Source organism: Lampris incognitus, chromosome 13 (genome assembly GCF_029633865.1).
Source record: "Lampris incognitus isolate fLamInc1 chromosome 13, fLamInc1.hap2, whole genome shotgun sequence".
Taxonomy (NCBI): Eukaryota; Metazoa; Chordata; class Actinopteri; order Lampriformes; family Lampridae; genus Lampris; species Lampris incognitus.
In genome coordinates this window covers 53,779,659-53,802,598 of record NC_079223.1, presented here as the reverse complement: position 1 = coordinate 53,802,598, position 22,940 = coordinate 53,779,659, and the positions used below count along the sequence as shown (strand labels likewise).

Sequence of the window (22,940 nt, the reverse complement as noted above, 5' to 3'; positions counted from 1 at the left end):
AACTAGACAAACAATACACAGTCAGCGAGCTAACATTAATCATGGTTTCAAACTCACCATTGCACTACAGTGTGTTCTTCGTCAACAGCCATTCTAATCAGCCGCTCCTGAAATAACAGTGTTTGTAGAAGCCGTCTCCACTTTGCTTGGCCAACAAAAGATTCTGGTGTGCCAAACACAAGGGCAAAATCACCGGCGGCGATCTAGTCATCGATGTACTCGCTTTGTCCCGCGTATGCGGCAGGAATGCCTTTTGCTTTCAACAACTGCACCTGCTCCTCCGTTATCGACAACAGAGGGCATATGACCAGCACCATAGATTTCTGTCCCTGTGCGGACAACAAGTCGCAGACAGTTGGCCAAGCTTGATAGACCAAGCTTTTCCCGTAACCAGTTGGTAAACAAGGAAATACGTCTTTCTTGTCCTGGGTTAAAAGTTTTAAACAAAGCCATTGTAAATCCTTAATTGCACAAATCTTGTGGGCTGAGCAATCATTCAATAAAACTGAATCAAATGATCTAACATTACACAGGACATCCATTTTCAATGTTTTAAAAAGCTCTCTAAGCGTTACAAAGTGATTCACTATATCTCCAGTTTGTTTCACTACGGAGGAGGATGGGGAGAGACCATCGTTTCCATTAAGGTGTGTCTTTGACAAAATGTAAGGGGCGTAGCAGTAGGCGTAGGCTTGTTAGCAGCCGTTTTCGCCGCTGTTCTAGCAACTATCTTGCATTTAGAAATCCCCAGACGATTGGTAGGCGGAGATCTCCAATTGTCTGGTATTGCCACCATGTGGTAACATGTGTTCACAGAACGTAAACGCTTTTTATGACCTTGTTTATATATCATATTATTAATTTGGTATACCCCATACCGTGGTATATTTTAAGGTTGGTATGACTGTGAAAATATGGATACCGCCCAACCATAGTATCGGTAGTGAAAAAGTGTTAACGGGACATCTCTACTTTTAAGGGTACCAACCGAATTACGTCAGTACTACCGAACACCTATCATGTTAGAGCAACAGGTGCCATATTTCAGTACCTTGTGTTAGGAATTTAAATATTTATAAGATTCCTTATGAGCCTTTCAAAAAAAAATCCCTCCTGGTTTACCACTTGTTGCAAGTGTGTACCTTGGGTGACAGTATACGTTAGAGAGAAAATCAGGGAGCAAGACTATGTTACCCCCCACCCCCGTAAACATACAGCTTATTCAAATCCAACACAGTCAGGGCAACGTCGAGCTGAAAACTGTTCATTTGTTGTTTTTTACATGTACCATTTTCCCAACCCCACACTACAGTAACCTACTATTACAACTATCACGACACCACGTGCTTCCTCCGGTACACACACCCAGTGCCCTGGTGCCTGATGGAATGCATGTTGTAGGGACGGGTTTGGGAGGGGAGGTAGGGAAGGGTTTTACTTTGTGTGGTGTGTTATAACAAAATGCTCTAAATAAACAACAAAACAGACAGACAGACAGACAGACAGGCAGATAGCCAGACAGAAAGACAGATAGACAGATAGATAACAATGTTGATATTGAGAAGTTTGGGCTTATTTTTTTATAACTGAAATTACATTTTTGTTATTACAGAGAGAGTAAAGTACTGAAAAAAGGTACCGTTGAGTGCCGGTACCAAATTCAAGGAACCGGTATCAGTTCAAATGTGAACTGTACCCAATCCTAATGAGGGTTTTGAGAGAGAGAGAGAGAGAGAGAGAGAGAGAGAGAGAGAGAGAGAGAGAGAGAGAGAGAGAGAGAGAGAGAGAGAGAGAGAGAGAGAGAGAGAGAGAGAGAGAGAGAGAGAGAGAGAGAGAGAGAGAGAGAGAGAGAGAGAGAGAGAGATGTGTATGTTCAAGGGTTCAAGCATCTTATGGCTTGTGGCGGGGGGGGGGGGGCTGTCCTTAAGCCTGTTGGTTTGGGCTCGAATGGTTTGGTACCGTTTGCCAGACAGTAACAGAGTGAACAGTTTGTGGCTGAGGTGGCAGCGGTTCCTAACCGGTGAGGTCTGCTGGGCTTTCTTCCAGCACCTCTGGGTGTAGAGGTCCGGCATGGTTGGTAGCTCAGTCCTGGTGATGTGCTGAGCTATTTTCACCACCCTCTATAGAGCCTTGTGGTCAAGGGTGGTGCAGCTGCCATACCAAGCGGTGATGAAGCCAGTCAGGATACTCTTGACGGTGCATCTGTAGAAGTTCCAGAGTATCCCTGAGTATACGACAAACTTCCTCAGCTTGTGAAGGAAGAAAAGCTGGGTCACACCGGTATTGAGGCTGGTGACTCTCTCCACTGCTGACGTTCTCCACTGTTTCCCCATTGATGTGGATGAGGGTGTGTCCTCCCCTCTACAGCTTCCTGAAGTCCACTATCAGCTCCTTAATTTTGCTGACATTGAGATGGAGGCTGTTGTCCTGGCACCAAGATGTCAGGTCTCTCTCCTCCTCTCTGTAGGCCGTCTCATCTTTGTCTGTGATCAGGCCAATGATGGTGGTGTCAGCAAACTTAACGATGGTGTTGGAGCCGTGTGTAGCCACGCAATCACGTGTGAACAGGTACTATAGGAGGGGGCTTAACATACAGCCCTGTGGGGAGGGGGCACCAGTGCAGAGAGTTAGAGTGGAGGAGGTTATGGTGCCCATCAAAAAGACATGACTTTTAGGGTTAATACTCCCCTGTGCCCCTGAGCAAGGCAATGAAAGAAGAACTGGAGTTGGTCCCCGGGTGCTGAAGCTGCCCACTGCTCCTATATAATAGGATGGGTTAAATACAGAGAACGAATTCATTGTAAGAATACAATGTCGAATAAAGTGGCTTTCCTTTCATCATCACTACCTGTGACCTGCCCATCAGGAAGTCCAGGACCCAGTAGCACAGTCCAGTTGTTAAGTCCTGAGCTTAGTGACAAGCGTAGAGGGCACAATGGTGTTTAATGCTGAACTGTAGTCAATATACAGCATTCTTAAATACATGTTCCTTTGTTCCAGGTGGGAGAGGGCAGTGTGGAGGGTGAGGGCGATGGCATCATCTGTTGATCTGTTGACCTTGTAGGCAAACTGTAGTGGGTCCAATGTGTCAGGCAGCAGTGAGGTGATGTGGATTTTGACTAGCTGCTGGAGGCATGTCATGATGACTAGTGTGAGTGCTACCAGGCAGTAGTCATTTATGCAGAGAACCTTTGGCTTCTTCAGGACAGGGGCAAAGATGGTCTTTTTGAGGCATGTGAGGACTGTAGACTGGAACAGAGGGTGAAAATGTCTGAACACATCCACCGGCTGGTCTGCACTCGCCTTGAGAACTCAGCCCAGGATACCATCTGGATCAGGAGCCTTGTGTTGATTAATCCTTTTGAAGGATTTGCATTCATCTGCCCTGGTTATTTCCACTGGGCAGGAGTCCAGGGCCAGTTGCGTATCCATGACAGAGACAGATGTGATGTCATCAAAGCGTGCAAAAAGTGTTCATTTCATGAGGGAGATATGCAGACACTTCTACAACACTGTCGGTATTCCCTTTATAGTTCATGATAGTTCTCAGTCCATTCCACATGTCTCTGGAGTTGGAGCCACAGTAGTGAGACTCCACTTTTTCTCTATATTGCCCCTTAGCAGCGTTGATTGTTTTATGGAGTTCGTACCAAGTTCTCCTGTATTCGTCCAAATCTCCTGAATTGAAAGCTTCAGTCCATGCCCACAGCTCCTGATTTGGGAATGTTAGTACAGTAATATTTGGCACAACATTTGCCGATATATCTGATGATGGCATCTGTGTATTCTTCAATTTTACTTTCAGCATCCTGGAAAACTTGCCGGTCTGTAGTGGAGAAACAATGATGCAAAACAGAGTCCAATTAGTTGGACAAACGCTGAATGCATCGCGTCACAGGCCTTTCCTGTTTCAGTTTCTGCCTGTAAGTGGGAAGCAGAAGGATTGAAGCATGATCTGATTTACCAAAAGGAGGTCGAGGGAGGGCCTTATAGCCTTCCTGGAACAGAGAATAAACATGGTCGAGCATGTTACCACTGCACTTGGGGAAGCTGATGTGTTGGTGGATTCTTGGCAAGACTGTTTTTACATCAGCGCTGTTGAAATCACCAACCACAATAAAAGCAGCCTCTGGGTATGCAGTCTCATGCCGGTTGGTAAATCTATATAGCTCTTGAGGTCGGTACCTGATCATAAGATCCTCTGAATAAAGAGAACATCCACTCAAAATAGTCTCCACATGCAAGCACCACATGTTGTTGATCACGAAGCAGACACCTCCCCCTTTGCTCTTCCCAGAGTTGATAAACTGTGAAGCAATTTTACTGAGGTGAAGGACTGGTGGCACCTTGTGTGATGACCTCTGCCCAAAATCTGTATTAATGATGGAAAAACAGTAAAATCTATTGCAGTTGATAACCTATGCACAAGGCTCAGTGTTTTCGGTTTTTATTTTTCAAAGCCATCCAGCATGCCAAATTTCACTACAAGAGGACACTGTTACATAACTTCACACGCATAGGAACAACTTTTGGATCCGTGGAAACATAAAATCCGGGTGAAAATCAGTTTAAAAATCTCGGTATTTTTCGGTGAAAATTGGTAAAAACCGAAAACGCTAAGCCTTGCCTATGCAGGCAATTTTTTGCTCGTGAATCTCTTAGTTGAAATACTGTTTTACTTACAGGTGTGAAGTATTTATAAAGATCACCATTTCCAAACCACCAGCACCTTGTGTAATGACCTCTGTCCATATGTGGTGGAGAGTAAAAGGTATCGCAGTTGTTAATCTGTGCATATAAAAAAAACATATTTCCAGCGAACCTCTAAGTTACACCAACTTTGATGTTGTGAAGCACTTTTGTACTTGGTGAAGTATTTATTAAGATTAATGCTATTCAATCTAGCCACCTCTTCGAAATCCATAGGGACAAAAAGCTGTGCACTCAAATGATTGAAAGGCAGTACGACAGCCCTGTCAAACAGAGCTCCCCTGATAGGTTGATCCCTTGGAGTGAGATTTTGACTTCTGATCGGATACAAAATTCAAACAGTCCTATTGGATTGACGAATAACTGAGGGAAGAATAAATGGGACTGGGAAACAACAACAAAAAAGGCAGTATTTGAGACCCTCCCCATAGCAGAGGGTCGAATTCTGTAGCTGCTACAGATAAACCGTAAGAGTTGGCACATCTGCTGTTGTGTCAGGCCTACCCCCCATCCTCACCTTAATTGAATCCACAAGGTCTTCCACCAGGAAGAGTCGTCTCAGCTCTCTAGTGGTCTTGTTGACTTTGTCCAGGACCATATCACTGTACTTATGGGCCATCTCCTCAGACAGCCCCACCTCCTGGTCAAGGTAGAGCCTAGCACAAGGAAAAAGACAAAGCAACACAAGATATTTAGAAATTACAACAACTAAAACAGTAGTTCAACTCCAGGCTGCAGGACACAATACTGCTGATTTTCTTTTCTGGCACCTCTTATGAGGAACTTTTTAGACTTAACCCAACAGGTGACATAAGCTACCAAGCAGTATACAAAACCATGAGTATACAAAACCATGAGTACTGGTGTTTTCGAGGATCGGAGTTAAGTACCACAGATCTGAAACATTATGAAAAAGAAGAGAACATTAGTGACAAAAAGAAAATACTGTGGTCAGTCCGATGATGTCACCTCCTCAGTGCTTCCCCAGACAATCTCTTACAGTGGCTCTACATTAAGCGATTGAACCTTGAATTTGTCTTTGCTGACACAGGCTGTTCAGACTTAAAGACTGGTTTTAACTTGTCTTGCCTGCCATTTTGAGCCTAGTCACAAGAGGCGATGGAACAGATTGAGGGTTTCACTAGCCTGATTCATCACATCTCGTCTCAAATTTCATGGAATGTTTCAGAAACGCGTTGGCCCAAAGAAGAAGCTGAAAAATAAAGAGCACTGAAGAATAGACTGAGATAACCAGTAAACTAATAATAGCGCTCTTGTCAAAGCACAAGTAAATGGTGTGCATTAACAATTAGTTTTCTGGGGTCACTCTGAAGCACTCAATCTGCTTCAAATTCAAATAAAACAACAGATCAAGACTTCACACACTTTAGAAGCTATGGCTTGGCACGGCACAGAGCCTGCGGTTGAACGAATGGGTAAGAAACTAATTTTACCATCAATGCTCTGAAAGCCAAAGAGGAGCAAATCCAACAAAGACATGACACATATAGATGAGACCACTTTCCAATGTGTGATTGAGTTCACGGAGAAGGCTTGTCTAGCACAACACGGAAAGTAGAAAATCAGGCAGAACAAGAAGTTCAACCTACTTGCTGCAAGCTGGAGACATTGGCAGACAATGGACGACGCCCTCAACGGCAGAGAGACAGATGCAAGACACACACCGGTGATGTTGACAAGTGGGTGAAGAATCTGTCTTACAGTAAACTCACCCAGGAAGAGAAAGACATCCTTGCTAAGGGGCTGACTTTTGCTGTCACACCAAGGTATATTCCACTAGTGGAACTGATCACCACCACGGACTCGGTGATCCGTTAACAACATCACAAAGGTCGGTGTATGGATGTCACAGTGTTCAAGAAATCATGCAGCCCTCACTTAGCAACCTTCTTCATTGACTGTAAACCATTCTATTCAGCATGGGAATTTTCATCATTTATTCTAGTCAGTGTCTATATTCCACCTCAGGCCTGTGTTAGAGGCACTAAAACCTGGTTGATCAAATTACAAACATGGAGCGCAAATATCCAGCCTCCCTACTCATTATCCTTTGGAATTTTAACAGAGCAAACCTCAGCCACGAACTGCCAAAATACAGATAACATGTTAAATGTCCCACCACGGACAAACACATTAGATCAATCATTGATCAATATTAAAGGACACCTATAACTCTTATTATTATTATTATTATTATTATGATAGAACCCCATGCAGCCTTGGGACTCTCTGATCACCGCCTGTTCATCTTATCTCAACCTACAGGCAGAAGCTAAAATCTGCAAAGCCTGTGGTTAAAACTGTGAGGAAATGGACCAATGAGTCAAAACTGGAGCTCCAGGCATGCCTTGACTGCACTGACTGGAGTGTTTTTGAGGGTGCATCTACAAACCTGGATGAACTTACTGACACTGCGACATCTTACATCAGTTTTTGTGAGGACATGTGTGTGCCCACCAAAACTTTCTGTACCTTCAACAACAATAAGCTCTGGTTCACAGCAAAATTCAGATAGCTTCATCAGGCCAAAGAGAAAGCCTACAGGAGTGGAGATAGGATCTGATACAACAAAGCCAGAAATTCACTCACAAAGGGGATCAGAGTGGAAAAGGTGCTACTCTGAAAAGTTGAAAAACAGGTGTTCTGCCAATGACCCAGCATCAGTCTGGAGAAGTTTGAAAGACATTACCAACTACAGGAGATCATTGTCCCATACTGCAGTGAACCATCAACCGGCTGACGATCTAAATGGGTTTTAGTGCAAGTTGATAAATGCACTTTCACACTCCCCACCCTCTCTGGCCACAACACAAAACCAACTGCACCGCCTGCCAGCCCCTCTCCCCTCCCCACCGACCCCCTAGCTGTGTTCAGGATATGTGTTGAGGATGTGCGCCAGCTCTTCCAGAGACAGACGACCAGGAAGGCACCGAGCTCGGATGGCGTATCACCCTCTTTTCTTTTAGTCTGTGCTGACCAGTTGGCCCCCATTTTCACACTGATCTGTGGAACTATTAAGTCCCCTTGTGCTCTAAGAGCGCCAATATCATCCCGGTCCCCAAGAAACCCTGTATCACAGGTTTAAATGACTACAGGCCTGTTGCCCTAACATCTGTAGTCATGAACTCCTTCAAAATACTGGTGTTGGCCCACCTGAAGGAAATCAAAGGTCCCCTGCTCGACCCCCTGTAGTTTGCCTACCAAGCAAACAGGTCAGTTGAGGATGCAGTCAACACAGGATTGCCCTATATCTTCCAAGACCTCGACTCCCCAGGGACATATGCAAGGGTCCTGTTTGTGGACTTAAGCTCAACGTTCAACACCATCGTCCCAGATATCCTCCACTCCAAACTCATCTGGTTCACTGTACCAGCCCCCATCTACCAGTGGATTAAAAACTTCCTGACAAACATGAAGCAGCTGGTGAGGCTGAGGACAATCACATCCAGCACCCAGGCAATCAGCACTGGTGCCCCCCAGAGATGTGTGCTCTGCTCTTCTCCCTCTGACAAATGACTGCACATCAGGACACCCGTGGGCTAAACTCCTGAAGTCTGCACATATAGACGGAAGGTTGAACAGCTGGCCCTCTGGTGCTGCCATAACAACATGAAGCTGAACACACTCAAAACTGTGGAGATGACAGTGGACTTCAGGGTGAGCCTCCCAACACTGCCCCCCCTCACCATTAACAACAGCACGGTGTCTGTGGTGAAAACCTACAGATTTCTGGGTTCCACAATCTCTCATGAACTAAGGTGTACATCCAACATAGACACAATCATCAAAAAAGCCCAGCAGAGGATGTACTTTCTCCACCAGCTCAGGGAGTTCAACCTGCCTCAGGAACTGCTAATTCAGTTCTACACTGCAATAATCAGTCTTGTCCTCTGCACATCCATCACTGTCTGGTTTGGATAGTCCACAAAACAGGCCAGGGACAGACTATAATGGACAGTTAAGGCTGCAAAGAAAATCATTGACGCTAACCTGCCCTCAATTCAGGACTTATACATCTCTGGAGTCAGGAAACATGCACGCCGCCTGTGATTCAAATGAATGCTTAACATTGTCGAATAAATCCAACTATTTTGTATATACTGCACTGTACATTGTACATATACTGGTATGCTCTGTCATGTCCTTCTACCTCAGGCAGGTATGTAAGTAACCTGCTAACATTTATTTCAGCATCTCAGATATGTTCTCTGCACAAATGCACTTTATCGTCATTTATTTCACCTGTATATAGTCAATCCTTGTCACAGAAAATCTAATCAGTTCATCTGGACACGTTTATTAAGAAATGTGTCATCACTCATCTAAGTGACTTCTTCAGTTTCAACTGAATGCAGGTATCCCCACCCTTATAAACTAAGGATGCACCGATACCACTTTTTTCAGACCAAGTACAAGTACTTACATTTGAGAACTTGCCGATACCGAGTACCGATATGAGTACTTAATAACGGCATTACACCTCTTACAATTACTTTTAAAATGTGTTTTATTTTCATCAGACATTGTTCATTCTCTAACTGTAACAAACTGTTGTTACTGACATTTGAACATTCAGCTATAAGTTTTTCTGAAACATGGCGTTGCCACACATTTCATTATAACCACACTTAAGTGCAACAAAATTGTCAATTGACATTTTAACATTCAATACTTTTCTTAAACATGGCGTTGCCACACATTTCACTATAATAAAACCACACTTTTTGGTGTAACAAAATTGTTATACTGACATTTTAACATTCAACACTTTTCTTAAACATGGCATTGCCACACATTTCACTAAATTATAACCACACTTTTTAGTGTAACAAATTGTCATTACTGACATTTTAACATTCAACTTCATGTTTCAACTGTTATGTTCACCACCCGCGGGTTGTCTGCACATTTTCTCTCGCTTCTCCAGCGTTTGCTGCTAAGTTGGTTGTTGCTGTTTCCCGCTGCTATTAGCAAACACCTTGAACTCAACGTCGCGTTGGTTCTTCAGTTGTTTTATCAAATTGCTTGTGTTGAAAGAGCTTGTTTTTTTTTTTTATAGTCCGCGGTGGTGTAGCGGTCTAAGCACCGGCTTTGTGTCGATGCAGTTGCCCACTGGGGACCGGGTTAATGCCTCAGTCTCGTCAGATCCGACTATGGCTGAACTCGATGAAGCAGCAATAATTGGCAATGCTGTCTTCAGGAGGGGGGTGGAGTCGGCTTGTGTTCGTCACGTGAATGCGTCTCTGTGTGTGTGGGGGGGAAAAGCAGTGGTTCGGCCTGGATTCGCCTTGTCACGAAAGTGGCGAGGCGTCTCCTTCGAGACTGCCAGCCGGAGAGATGCAGTTGGCGAACGCATGCAGTATGAGGGTGGGTGTTTGAACTAGAATAGGGAGCGATTGGCCACTAAATTTTGCTGAGCATAATTTGCAGTTGGCTTTACTTTTGTCACCGTCGTTTACTTTGAAATATCTCTACCTGGCTAACATTGCTCCTCCTCCACTGCCTACCTGCTCAACTGAGAGGTGAATGTAACACTGCTGTAAAGTGGTATCGGGTGTTGTTGCATCGGAGCAGTTTTATGATTACGAGTACACGCGCACAGTATCAGACCGATACCCGATGCTGGTATCGGTATCGGTGCATCCCTATATACAATACAGTATAAACAATGCAAAATGACCAAAAACAATGATCGGCTACTTATGCAAATTGCCTTGACCATTAACTAGAGTTTCAATGGTAATGTGTACTATTCACAGAGGATTTGGAAATGGTTGCAATCACAGGGATTCAGGGATTGTTGTTCGCTCTTCAAATAGATGGCCTCTTTGACTCCCCGTTCAAACCAGCCTTCCTCCCTATCAGGGATGTGCACGTCCTCATCCTTTAGAGTGGCCACTGGCCTGTAGATGGGTGTAGACTTCGGAGTTCTGGGCTGACACGTCAGCTCTTCTGTGCTGCTCCATGCTCTTTGCCAGTGTCTGTTTGGTTTCCCTCATATACAAGTCACGGCAATCCTCCCAGCACTTAACAGCATACACTGTATTGCTCCGTTTGTGCTGGGGGACCCGATCCTTGGGGTGGACCAATTTCTGGCATAGCATATGTTGGGGTTTGAAAGCAACTGAGATGCGGTGTTTGGAAAATACACATCTCAACTGGTCCAAAATTCCTGCCACATACAGAATCACAGAATATCCCGTAGCGCCTCTTCCAGATCAAAGGAGGGTAAAGTCTGTGGTTTGGGTGAGAGGTGTCCTTGATGAAGCCTTGCGCTCTCCGCCAACAGAATGTGTGTTGGGGGACCTCATTGTGGGGGGTGCTGGTGATGTGTTTGGCAGTTTTCACCAGCTGTGGCAAGGCACTCTGCCTACACTCTCTTCTTCACCTCTCTTCTGCACTCCCCGTTACTTTGGACAATTGACCCTAAGTACTTAAACTCATACACCTTATGACATAATAAATAAGCGAACTTCAGATGAGAATCTGGCATCATTTGTATACGGATAAATTGTGACATCCATGTTGCCAAAACTTTAACCTGGTTGACACGTCACGATCTCTATTGTGTACTTCAAAAAGTACTTGACTCTAATGGCAATAGGGACAAAATGAGGAGAGAACAGAGCAATGAAACCAAGAAAACGAGACTATTGCAGGTTACACAGTGGCGGAGATTCTTAATGCATGTACACACAAAAGAAAATGGAATCCTGGCTGGGAGTGAAAGTTTGGCTCAGCATCAGTGTCATCATCAGCGGTCACTTGAGGTCGAGTATGACCATCCTCCCTATGGGTCCTCAGGTGGGCGTAGAGGTTGATCCTGAAGTGGCATAATGGGAGGACACCTGCGCCTGACAGCTTTTTATGTGGAGTGGCTGATGCGCCTGCAGCCACCACACGGTCCTTGGCAGGGGGTGGCCAGAGTCCAAAGGCATGGAGAACCAAGGTGATTGGGGACCACCCTCTGTTGCAGCCTTCATCTGCCTTCACTGCCATTGTGACCTGGAGACATCTTCCACCAGTTCCACTGTTCTTTTCTTTTTTGGATTTTTCCCCCTTTTTCTCCCTAGTTGTACTTGGCCAATTACCCCACTCTTCTGAGCCGTCCTGGTCACTGCTCCACCCCCTCTGCCGATGTGGGGAGGGCTGCAGACTACCACATGTCTCCTCCAATACATATGGAGTCCAGCCACTTCTTTTCACCTGACAGTGAGGAATTTCACCAGGTGGACATATCATGCTATTCCCCCCAGTTCACCCTCCACCAGTTCCACTGTTGAGGTTTCTGCTGGATCGCGCTTCGTCTGGAACCTCGCCCTTGACCTATCTGTCTTGGGTGACCCTACCAGGAGCCAAGCTGCGGAAGGCAGAGCTCTTGGGATCATTGGTACATGCAAGTTTCTCCCCCACATCAACACAGCAATCCAGGAGAAGACAACATCAGTGTACGCGTACCAACATGCATGCATACCACTTACGTGCACCCCTCCTTATATATTAGACTCCCGCTGTTGCTGTCTAATACCTCAAACCTGCAATATCTACACTTCAAACCAAGAGGCTTCAAGACACTTAACATAACACTCAACACATCACCCAAACTACAAAATGCAGCATCCTTTTTCAAATTAAATTCATAAATGTACTTTGCTATTAATAAACACATGTACACATACTAGGAATTAGTCTTGGTGGGATGCACATCACTAGGAAAATGACATGAACACAATGTTTTAATGTGGAAGGAGACAACTTTTTTGCTTAACTTATTGTGAAGTAAATGTTGATTGCAAAGGGAAATGGCTATAGAATATTGACACCATTGGCATTTGGATTGGTTCTCTATAAGCATTGCTTACACTATGCAATTCTGTCTGCCAGCGGGCATAATTTTTCCTGGCAAATCGATTTATGGCACAGAAAGTGTATCAACCACCCAGTAGCGGGCTAGGCAATGGCAGATAGTGGAACAACTAAAGTAAGTGTGGAAACTACCCAGCAAAAGAAAAAGAACCTAGTTGACGGAGGAGGCAAAGAAGGCAAAGAGGGAGAGTGATTGAAGAGATAAAACAAGTGTGAACCTCAGACGGGCATTCACTCGATGGAGAGTGCCCTGGGACTTGAAAGGGTTCCACACCCACTTTCAGTTGGCATTATTTCTACTTGATAAGTAAGTAACACAACCTGCCTACTTATTGATACTACCGAAAGTCAACGGAACGAAAATGTTATCACCGTCTCCGTTGCGCAATTTCTTTCATTTTGTATGAACATAAAATAACGTTCATATCTCGATTATAGACTAAATAAATAAATTCACACTTTCTCCAAAAGTTTTCTTCAACTCCCCTCTACACCCTGGTGCCAACCCCTGCTGTAGTTACTTGTTTATGCGAAGCAATAACGTTACTCAAACTATGTTATTACTATACAATGCACATTGTTACAATTGCCAATAGTTCCCAAATTCAATATAAAATTGTTGTTGGGAGTTGCTAGGTTCCGAGGAAAACCAAATGCTATTGCGTTTGCGACAGCAGATTGTCCTTGTGACAGGAAATGCGGGGGGGGGGGTTTGAAAAATTGTCTATTTTCACAGAACAAATGAATGAATTCTGTTTAAAAATGCATCTCCATAACCAAGATTTGCAAAACATCTAATTTGCAAGTATTCAGTTTGCAAGTACAAGTGAAGAAATTCAAGCCAAATTTAATTGTATTGTCCTGCATCAGTTATGTCCCAGAGGACTTCACAATCACATTACATTCCCAAACACATGTAAATAGAATCAATGACTATGTATGAATACATGACTATGTACAGCATCCTTGGAACAATGATTCAGATAAGGGAAAACAGATAATAACAGAAAGATACAGAATTACTCTATCATTCTGCATCTTTTTGTAGCGCCACACAAATAAGTGAGTACCAAAAAGCACAGTGTAGAGTGGAAGAGCTTAACCTGTACTCACTTGAATGGGTGACCCTCATCAGACTTCTGAATCGCCTGAAGGATGCCCTTGTATATCCTGAAGGAGATGGTGACAGAGAGGAGCACCAAGGCCACATAAGAGCACACGCTTACAATGCTGCACACGGTCAGCGAGAGCAGCAGCAGGAGAGCGGCACCAAACACCACACCCGTGGCCTTCACATCACGCCAGTAGAGGAGATCCACCACTGGAAGGAAGAGGGGGGGAGAAGAAGAGAAGCGTCAGTCTCAACTGTCATCACAAACACAGTACATAGAAAGAAAGAAAGACTTTTGACTTTTTTTCAAAAACAACTTTAATACAATGTCACATTCCAGGCAGCTTTGAAACAGACTCATAGAACCAGAAATAACACTATCTGAAAACATTACTAACCATTCATTCATCTTCCATCACTGAACAAATGGCATAATTGTAACACCGCTGATGTGCAAACACAACCATGCTATTCATTAATCTATGAAATTTAAAATCAATCAGAACTCTGGCTTTCACCAGAGAGGTGAACACAGGGACTATTTCTTCACACAGTTTTCCTTCCATCTTGTTCTTTCTGCTGATATATAGACAGTTTAGCTTCGCCAGCAAGAAGTTTAAAAGTTGCCCCTGTGTTACTTTTTTTTTTGGTATACTGCTCTGAAAATAAAAGCAGTTTTAGACCACACTTCATTAGAGGAAGTACACAAAATCTGAAAGAAAGAAAAAGAAAGAAAGAAAGTCAACTTATTTTATCATTGTATTCTTACAACAAATGTCTTCTCTGCATGTAACCATCCTATTGTATAGGAGCAGTGGGCAGCTGCAGCGCACGGGGACCATCTCCAGTTCTTCTTTCCATTGCCTTGCTCTGGGGCACAGGCAGGAGTATTAATCCTAACATGCATGTCTTTTTGATGGTGGGAGGAAACCAGAACACCCAGAAGAAACCAACACAGACATGGGGAGAACATGCAAACTCCACACAGAAGATGTAAGATGGCGACAGACATCTTACAGCTTTGTCGCCACCTTACAATGCTGCAACTGCAACTATTCCCCAATCCTCTGTGAACAGTACACATGGCCATTGAAACTCTAGTTAACGGTCCCGCCTATTTGCATATGAAACCAATCGTTGGTTCCGGTCATTATGCAACTGTGCCGTTTATAAGGTTGGGATTACCTATGGTCAGTTGAGACTGACAAAGTCACTTGGATGAGTGATGAAACAGTTTTCCCACTCAACGTTGTGTCCAGATGAACTGATTCACCTTTCTGTGACATGCCTCAATGTCTTCAGGCCAGTTGCCCTCACTTCAGTGGCCAGCGCTTAGTCCTATTCTCCCTTAAGTCCTGTATGTACCACTGATGGATCCATATCAGTTTGCTTTATCAGGCTAATAGATCCATTGAGGGTGCTATAAACCTGGCTCTTCACTGCGACACCTGGAATAGATGTTGCAATGTGAGGTGTTGCGGAGTGAGGCATTATAGACCTATGGAAGCATCCTGTGTATGACTTCAGCTCAGCGTCCAACACCAATTCTCTCACATTCTTCCCCAGGCTTCAAGACATGAACATCAATCCAGCTGTGTTGATGTTCTGAATACTGGACTGTCTTAGAAACAGAACTCAATCTGTCAAGGTTAACAATGCTACATCAAGACCCTCAATACTGGTGCACCACAAGGCTGTGTTATCTCCTCTGCTTTACTCCATCTCCTCCAGCAAGTTTATATCTCACCAGAGCTCAGTCAACATATTCAAGTATGTAGACAACACTACTATCATTGGACTTTTCAATAACAATGACGACACTCAGTACTGCCAAGAGGCGAATTGCGCTGTACATGTCCTGGCAAAATTCCCAACCTGGCTCTCACCATCTGGCCAGCTAATCATACCCTGTGTAATTGGCTAAATGATTCCTCCCTCTCCACCTCAAGTTGATGTGTGGGTGTGGTGAACGTTCTAGCGCAAAATGGCTGCCGTGCATCACCCAGCTGGTGCTACACGTTGGTGGTGGTTGAGTTTCCCCCCTTCAATGTGAAGCGCTTTGGGTGTCTAGATAAAGTGCTATATAAATGTAATTATTATTATTATTATTACATTGGTGCAGCAACAACAATCTCTTACTCAATACCTCAAAAACAATGGAAATAGCTTTAGACTTCAGGAAGAGGACAAACATCAAAGCCCAATTCATATCGCTGACCAACCCACAACCCTGACAGACTCCTTCAAATTTCTTGGCACCTTCATCAGTAACACTGAAATAGAACATCAATCAACACCAACCACAGCATCAAAAAGGCCCATTAAAGACAGTACTTCCTCAGACAACTGAAGAAGTGACCTCTATTGGCAGTTATGTGATCTCTAGAAGACTGAGCAATTAGGTTTAGACTAGGGATGCATGATGTTGGATTTTTGCCGATATCCGATATGCCGATATTTTCCAACTCATTTTGGGCAATTGCCAAAACCAATGTATGCACATATTTATTTTCACCTAACTCCAGAGACCATCAAGTCTCCCCGGACGGCACGGTGGCGCAGTAGTTAGCGCGGTCGCCTCACAGCAAGAAGGTCCTGGGTTCAAGCCCCCGGTAGTCCAACCTTGGTGGGTAATCCCGGGTCGTCCTCTGTGTGGAGTTTGCATGTTCTCCTCGTGTCTGCGTGGGTTTCCTCCGGAGGCTCCGGTTTCCTCCCACAGTCCAAAGACATGTAAGTCAGGTGAATTGGCCATACTAAATTGTCCCTAGGTATGAATGTTTGTGTGTGTGTGTGTCTTGGCCCTGTGACGGTCTGGCGGCCTGTCCAGGGTGTCTCCCCATCTGCCGCCCAATGACTGCTGGAATAGGCTCCAGCATTCCTACGACCCTGAGACCAGGATAAGCGGTTCAGCTAATGGATGGATGGATCAAGTCTCTCCTGTAGTGGACTGAACTGAAGCTGCTACACTGACCACGGAAGCCGCAGTGGACTGAACTGAAGCTGCTACACTGACCACAGGAGTCGCAATGGACTGAACTGAAGCTGCTACACTGACCACGGGAGCCACTGTGGACTGAACTGAAGCTACTACACTGACCATGAGAGCCGCAGTGGACTGAACTGAAGCTGCTACACTGACCACGGGAGCCGCGCACAACTGCACGGGCACCCGTGCTGCTGATTCCTATGGCTGGTCAATTATTGTTTTCTCTATGTGCAGCTATGTAAGCAGGTAAGCAGTACATAGAACTGTGTGAAACATGAGTGGAGTATGTTTAAAAATGATCAAAATAAATACCTGATTGTACCAGAGGTAATGTGAGACAGCAATGCAACCTTGTGGGATTTTTCATTGCACATTAAAATAAATCAATCAAATCAAAGTGCATCCATGATCCTGTGGTTAAAATGATCTAGTTAAGTAATTCAGTACCAGTTAAAACATTTGCCATGCAACTCAGCCATTTTCTAAAGTAACCAACTGGAAATCTCCTCAGAAAACACAGCCTGCACACAACCACACGCTACACAGTGCAGTTGGTGTAGCAGGAAAAAATGGGGCGGAGCAGTGTTAAGCCCCCATGGGGAAGGCCGATCAAAAAATTAAATGAATAAATAAATAAACAAGACTGTGTGCTGGTATGGTGCAGGCTGTTATAACATGTAGCAGAGCAGTGTCACATTTCATTGCAGTTTGTGTCTATGTCCGACAGATGACAGCAGCCTGGTAAGACTACATCACGGTAATGACTAAAGCAAGCGCCAATGAAAAGTGATTTTGTGACAATCCCCGCCTTGCTGGTAATCACTTAACTTGGGCACACATGGGCAAAACCATAAATTGCCAGCTATGCGCCCCATCTATGTAATGTGCCATGTCCGTGCCTGGTCAACAGTTCACCCTGCATGTGCATAATTAAAGCGTCACCTTATCGGCCTGTCATACTGGCATTTTGGGCCGATGCCAATATTTCATTTTAAAGCGTCTTTATCTGCCAATACCGATAATGTGTCATGCATGCCTAGTTTAGACTAAACCTGGGGTGAGCATTAAACCGCAAGTAGAGAGGACACGGCAATATTATGTTCCAGACAACAGATCTAAACCGTTCTTCAGCCTATACTGTAGCCAGGCTAACCACAGAGCAAAAGGCCCCCAATGTTTCTTTTTCTATGATTAAATTCATTCACTCATTGAATTTAACTGCCAGTTAGTTTGTACTCAACTATAGTTGATTCTTGTTAAGAATCCACAACATTATATAATAAACATTCAAACTGATAAGCAAATCAAAACAGTAGGAGACAAAAGATAACATGAAACATTTACATAGATCTGAGAAAGTATTCACATTTACCAAATTTATTTGGTCAATTTATCAGTGCCCAAGACACCCCCCCACCATGCTCGTCCTCTCTACCCTGTGACTGAACGGAAAATACAACAGCCGTGGATTTGGGAATGTCTCTCTGGGCAGCTGAGCACCCCCACCTCCCTGTCACAAACCCCCCATGCTAATGTTTCATCACTGGATGCCATGCAGGTCAGCGGACAATATTAGACTTTAGTACACACTGATGTATTCCAACCCTGACGTATGCACACACCTGCTGTTTTTGTCACTTATTACTAGGAGAGAAAACATCACCGCAGTCCAACCAGCAGTCTGACAGCTGAAATACTGCCCCATTCCCCAGGTCAGCACAATGCAACGTCTTTATTAAACATCAATATGCTTCAGGCGCCTCTGTAGCGGAATGGTTAGAGCATACGCCACACGGTCACATGGTCGCAACCATCGCTGGTTCGAATCCAGCCGGCAACCTTTGTTGCATGTCTTACCCCCCCTCTCTCTCTCTACTTCCTGTCTGCCTCCACTGAGACTATCACTATAACGGTATAAAAAAAAATCAATATGGTTCTAGTTGGCATAAAGGTGATCATGAAAGAAGCATTACTTCTAACAAAATTATAGGCATTGCATTAATTTGCACTACCCCTATCAGTGTGCACTGCATTTCTAGAACATAAGCAACCTAATGTCGCTTTCAACCCTTTCTAAAACTTGGATGTTTCTGAATGAAGCTCTGCTTGGACGATTAGACAAGATGCCATGTTGTAAAATGTACTCTATTAATTATGGATCGACTGATTATCAGATCTGATATTTAGCATTTTTATCATTATCAGAATCGTTATTTTTCATACGATTGCCTATAAAATAATTTAGTTTAAGAATGCGCTGCTTTAGCTCTGATACAACAACCTCTCTGTCTGCAGCCAGCAAACTGTGGTCCTCAAGCAATGCCCCGCCCACAGCACTATTGGTTACACGTCACGAGCAGTAGCCTATCAGCGCTGAAGGCTGCTGAGCCTCACACGGGCCCAGACTGGAGCAGCTCCGGTGGGCGAGCAGAGCTGTTTCGATTGCTGAAGTTGCAATCCTCTCCGCCAGGGGTCAGCCACTTTACATTTATTTAGAAAAAAATATCAGACCTGACTGCCAGTTCATTTTCATGAAGAGCATTATTTATTTGCTGCTGCTTGTCTCCCCGTCTAGATTCCGCATACCTAAAGATCTGTGCTTACACACACACACACACACACACACACACACACACACACACACACACACACACACACACACACACACACACACACACACACACACACACACACACACACACACTTTATTGTAGGGCCAAATACCATTTTTGGGCTTTGAAGCTTCGGTAGTAAGCAACAGCGAACACTCGAAGCTTCGGCGAGCATGACTCGGGAAGGAGTCAGCCAGACATTTCTCTGTTGTTGGCTGAGATAGATGGCATAGCGGTGCAAGTCGTATCTTTCGGTTTAATTGAAGATATTAATTGTTAAGGAGATGCATTACCTCCGGCTTGGTCCGGCGTCCCTATAGACACAATTGGCCATGTCTGCGGGTGGGAGGCCGGATGTGGGTATGTGCGCTGGTCGCTGCACTAGCGCCTCCTCTGGTTGGTCGGGCGCCTGTTCGGGGGGGAGAGGGAACTGGGGGGAATAGTGTGATCCCCCCACGCGCTACGTTCCCCTGGTGAAACTTCTCACTGTCAGGTGAAAAGAAGTGGCTGGTGACGTCACATGTACTAGAGGAGACATGTGGTAGTCTGCAGCCCTCCTGGAGCAGCAGAGGGGGTGGAGCAGCGACCGGGACGGCTCAGAAGAGTGGGGTAATTGGCCAAGTACAATTGGGGAGAAAAAAAGAAAAGGTGGAGAGGAAAAAAAAAACAGCTTGATAACAGCGACTGGGAAACAGACATGAGCTAAGCTAAGTTTGCTAGCTAGTATAATAGTCTCGGTTTTTTACACCGTATAAGAATAGCTTACTACTTAAAGCATTTATCATGCTTGTTGTGCCACCGTGGTAGGCCAGTTTCACACTGTATATTTGGTACACTGCTTTGTTGTCGCTCAGTTTAAAGTGTCGCCACACAGCTGAGGTCTTCGGCATTTTGTCTTCCCTTTAACGGCCAAGGTGACCTGGAGCATGTAGTCACTGCTGAGTTTCTGTCAGGCACCGCAGCTGAGACAGTTTAGATTTCCACATTTTAACAGTGCAGTTAAAAAGTATAAACATAGTACAAGAATGGGCTGGCAAATGTATTTTGCAGCTCGGCTTTACTGATAGCCTACATTTAGCAAAAAAAAAAAGAAAAAAAGAAAAAGAAAGAAAAAAAAGAAAAAAAGAAAATATCTGAATCCCCAAATTGAAACGGATACCTTCCAAACGAACGAATATCCGGATACTCACATCCAGCCCTAATTATTTGTGCAAATATATTAAAATTACAAGGACACAAAAGAAAATTATTTAACTGATTTAGTGTGATCCTTGTTTGTCTTAATATGTGGTAACCAGTGCTAGATGTAGACCATTGTGTACATCCACACTCTGGTCATGAGCTCGGCTGAGTACTGACGCAGCTTTAAATGCAGGAGTTTGCTGGTTACATTTTCATCGTGTCTGTAATACGCCTCTCTACATGTCTAGCAGAAACGGGCATTTCTTTGGTCCTGGTGATGATGATTGTGTCTTTGTATGGTAAGCAATCAAATATGACCTGCGAACTGCTGAGGAAAGCCTCCTTTATATTCTCTCCATGGGAGAATGGCTTCCCGTGTTAAGCAATGCACTGCACTACTTGATAGCTACCCTCTGTAGCTCGGTTACAGCTGCCCTCTGTAGCTTGGTATACTTGGTTATAGCCGCCCTCGTAGCTTGGTTATAGCTGCCCTCTGTAGCTTGGTTATAGCTGCCTTCTGTAGCTCGGTTGGTTATAGCTGACCTGTGTAGCTTGGTTATAGCTGCCCTCCGTAGCTTGGTTATAGCTGCCAGAAGGCAGCTCCCAGAGGTAGCTTGGTTATAGCTGCTCTCTGTAGCTTGGTTATAGCTGCCAGACGGCAGATCCCAGAGGTATCTTGGTTATAGCTTGGTTAAAGCTGCCCTCTGTAGCTTGGTTATAGCTGCCCTCTGTAGCTTGGTTATAGCTGACCTCTATAGCTTGGTTTCTGATGGCACATCGGGTTGTAAACATGCTGCTTTGCTTCCAGTACTGGACCACCACCCTCTGGATTGATTCAGCTTTATCAGCCACACCTTTTACGTTTTTCTCCTCCCTTGTTTCTAAATTACGTTTTACACCTGAAGTTCGACACACAACATTTTCGCAGCAGAGTGCACACAGCTCGGTCCTTTCGTGAAATAAAGCTGAATTTGTTTGTCCAAGAAGGCTGAAAGGGGTGACTATTAGACAACCTACTTTAATTTTTCTTCTGTCATCGTCAGTTAGGGTTGGGCAATTAACCGAAAATGTATGGAAACCGACATTAAGAACCTCTCACCGACTTAATCTTGCTCATGTCGGTTAATAATTTCACCAATGCGTGCGTTCATGGACTGTCCCTTTAAAAAAAATATTGTGTTCAGTCACGTGCCTCCGCCCAGTCCAACTAACCTTAGTCCGAGTTCACTCAAAGCAAGCTGGCAGCATGGATGACATGAGCGCTGACACCAAGGCAACACATAGGCCTCAACCTGAGCAGCTTAAACAGAATGCCGTGTCCGTCGTTTGGACACATTTTGGCTTCAGTGAAGACGACACGGAACAAAAAGAAGTCAAATGTAAACACTACGGAAAAACTATTTCAGCGACCAAAGGTCCCACCATCAATCTGTTTAATCGCTTGGAACACAATCACATTACCGAATATGAAGAGTGCATGGCTCCAAAAGAGAGAGACCGCCAAACGCAAAAGTGCTTCCATAAAGCAGCTGTCGCTAACACGAGCATTTACAAATGCCACAAAATATGCCAAGGATTTAAGAAGATGGGAAGAAATAACTGATGCCATTGCATATTACATCGCGAAGAATATGGCTCCCTTAGCTACTGTGTTCCAGGGATATCAGAAACCATATCAGTCTACCACTAATATTAACGCTGGAACGGTTTTAAGCTAAGTTCTACAATATGGTGACATTTAAAGAAGACAGCAGCATTAAACTGTCATTTTTGGTGGCACTACTCACCAACAGCACTACCAACCTCCGTGTGACGTTGGCACCCCTTGTAATCAGAACATGGATAAAAAATATTATCATTCGTTAGTGCTGCATTTGTGCTGATTTGTGCCGCAAAAACTATCATTTGTGCTGCAATTGTTTTTGAGATATTAAGCATCATCTTTTATAGGCAGCGACGTCACTCTGCATCCCATTATGGTCCAACTCGTTCAAAACTAGTCTCATTCGTTTGTGCTCAGTTTGTGCCCCTTTGTGCTGTTAAAAGAAACATTTGTGCAGAAAGGTTGCTTTTTTTTTAGATATTAAGCATTATATTTTATAGGCTGTGACATTACCCTGCACCTCATTATCGTCCAAATTGTTCAAAACTGGTCACATTCGTTTGAGCTCGATTTGTGCCGTTAAAATACACATTTGTGCTCTTTTAGTATTTCAGAAATAAAACATTTTTGTGGCGGCCCGGCGTAGGAGAATGAGTTGAGAGGCAGAGATCTGCCCCAGCATGGAGCCGCCGACAGTCGGAGCGACCACCTACCTCGGTCGCTACAGTATTTTACAATATAAATTACACAATTCTGAACCCCATTGTCGTCAAAATCGTACCAGACTGGTGTTGTTCCTTTGTGTTGAAGTTCTGCCCTTAAACAGGGGAAATAGGGAGGGGAGAGGAA

The 22,940-nt window shown here is 44.4% G+C and overlaps 1 protein-coding gene across 2 annotated transcripts in view; it reads right to left on the bottom strand.

The window, feature by feature from the left end:
- The window catches only part of LOC130122667 (reticulon-4-like), a 120,205-nt gene that overhangs the window by 37,057 nt on the left and 60,208 nt on the right, over positions 1–22,940 (bottom strand). The window contains exons 2-4 of one of the 2 annotated variants that reach the window (XM_056291627.1): positions 13,711–13,918; positions 5,228–5,366; positions 4,684–4,788 (exon numbers count right to left, since the gene is read on the bottom strand). In XM_056291627.1, coding sequence (XP_056147602.1) covers positions 4,684–4,788; positions 5,228–5,366; positions 13,711–13,918 — 452 coding nt within the window. The remainder of the gene's footprint in view (positions 1–4,683; positions 4,789–5,227; positions 5,367–13,710; positions 13,919–22,940) is intronic. The other variant, XM_056291628.1, reaches the window with a different exon arrangement.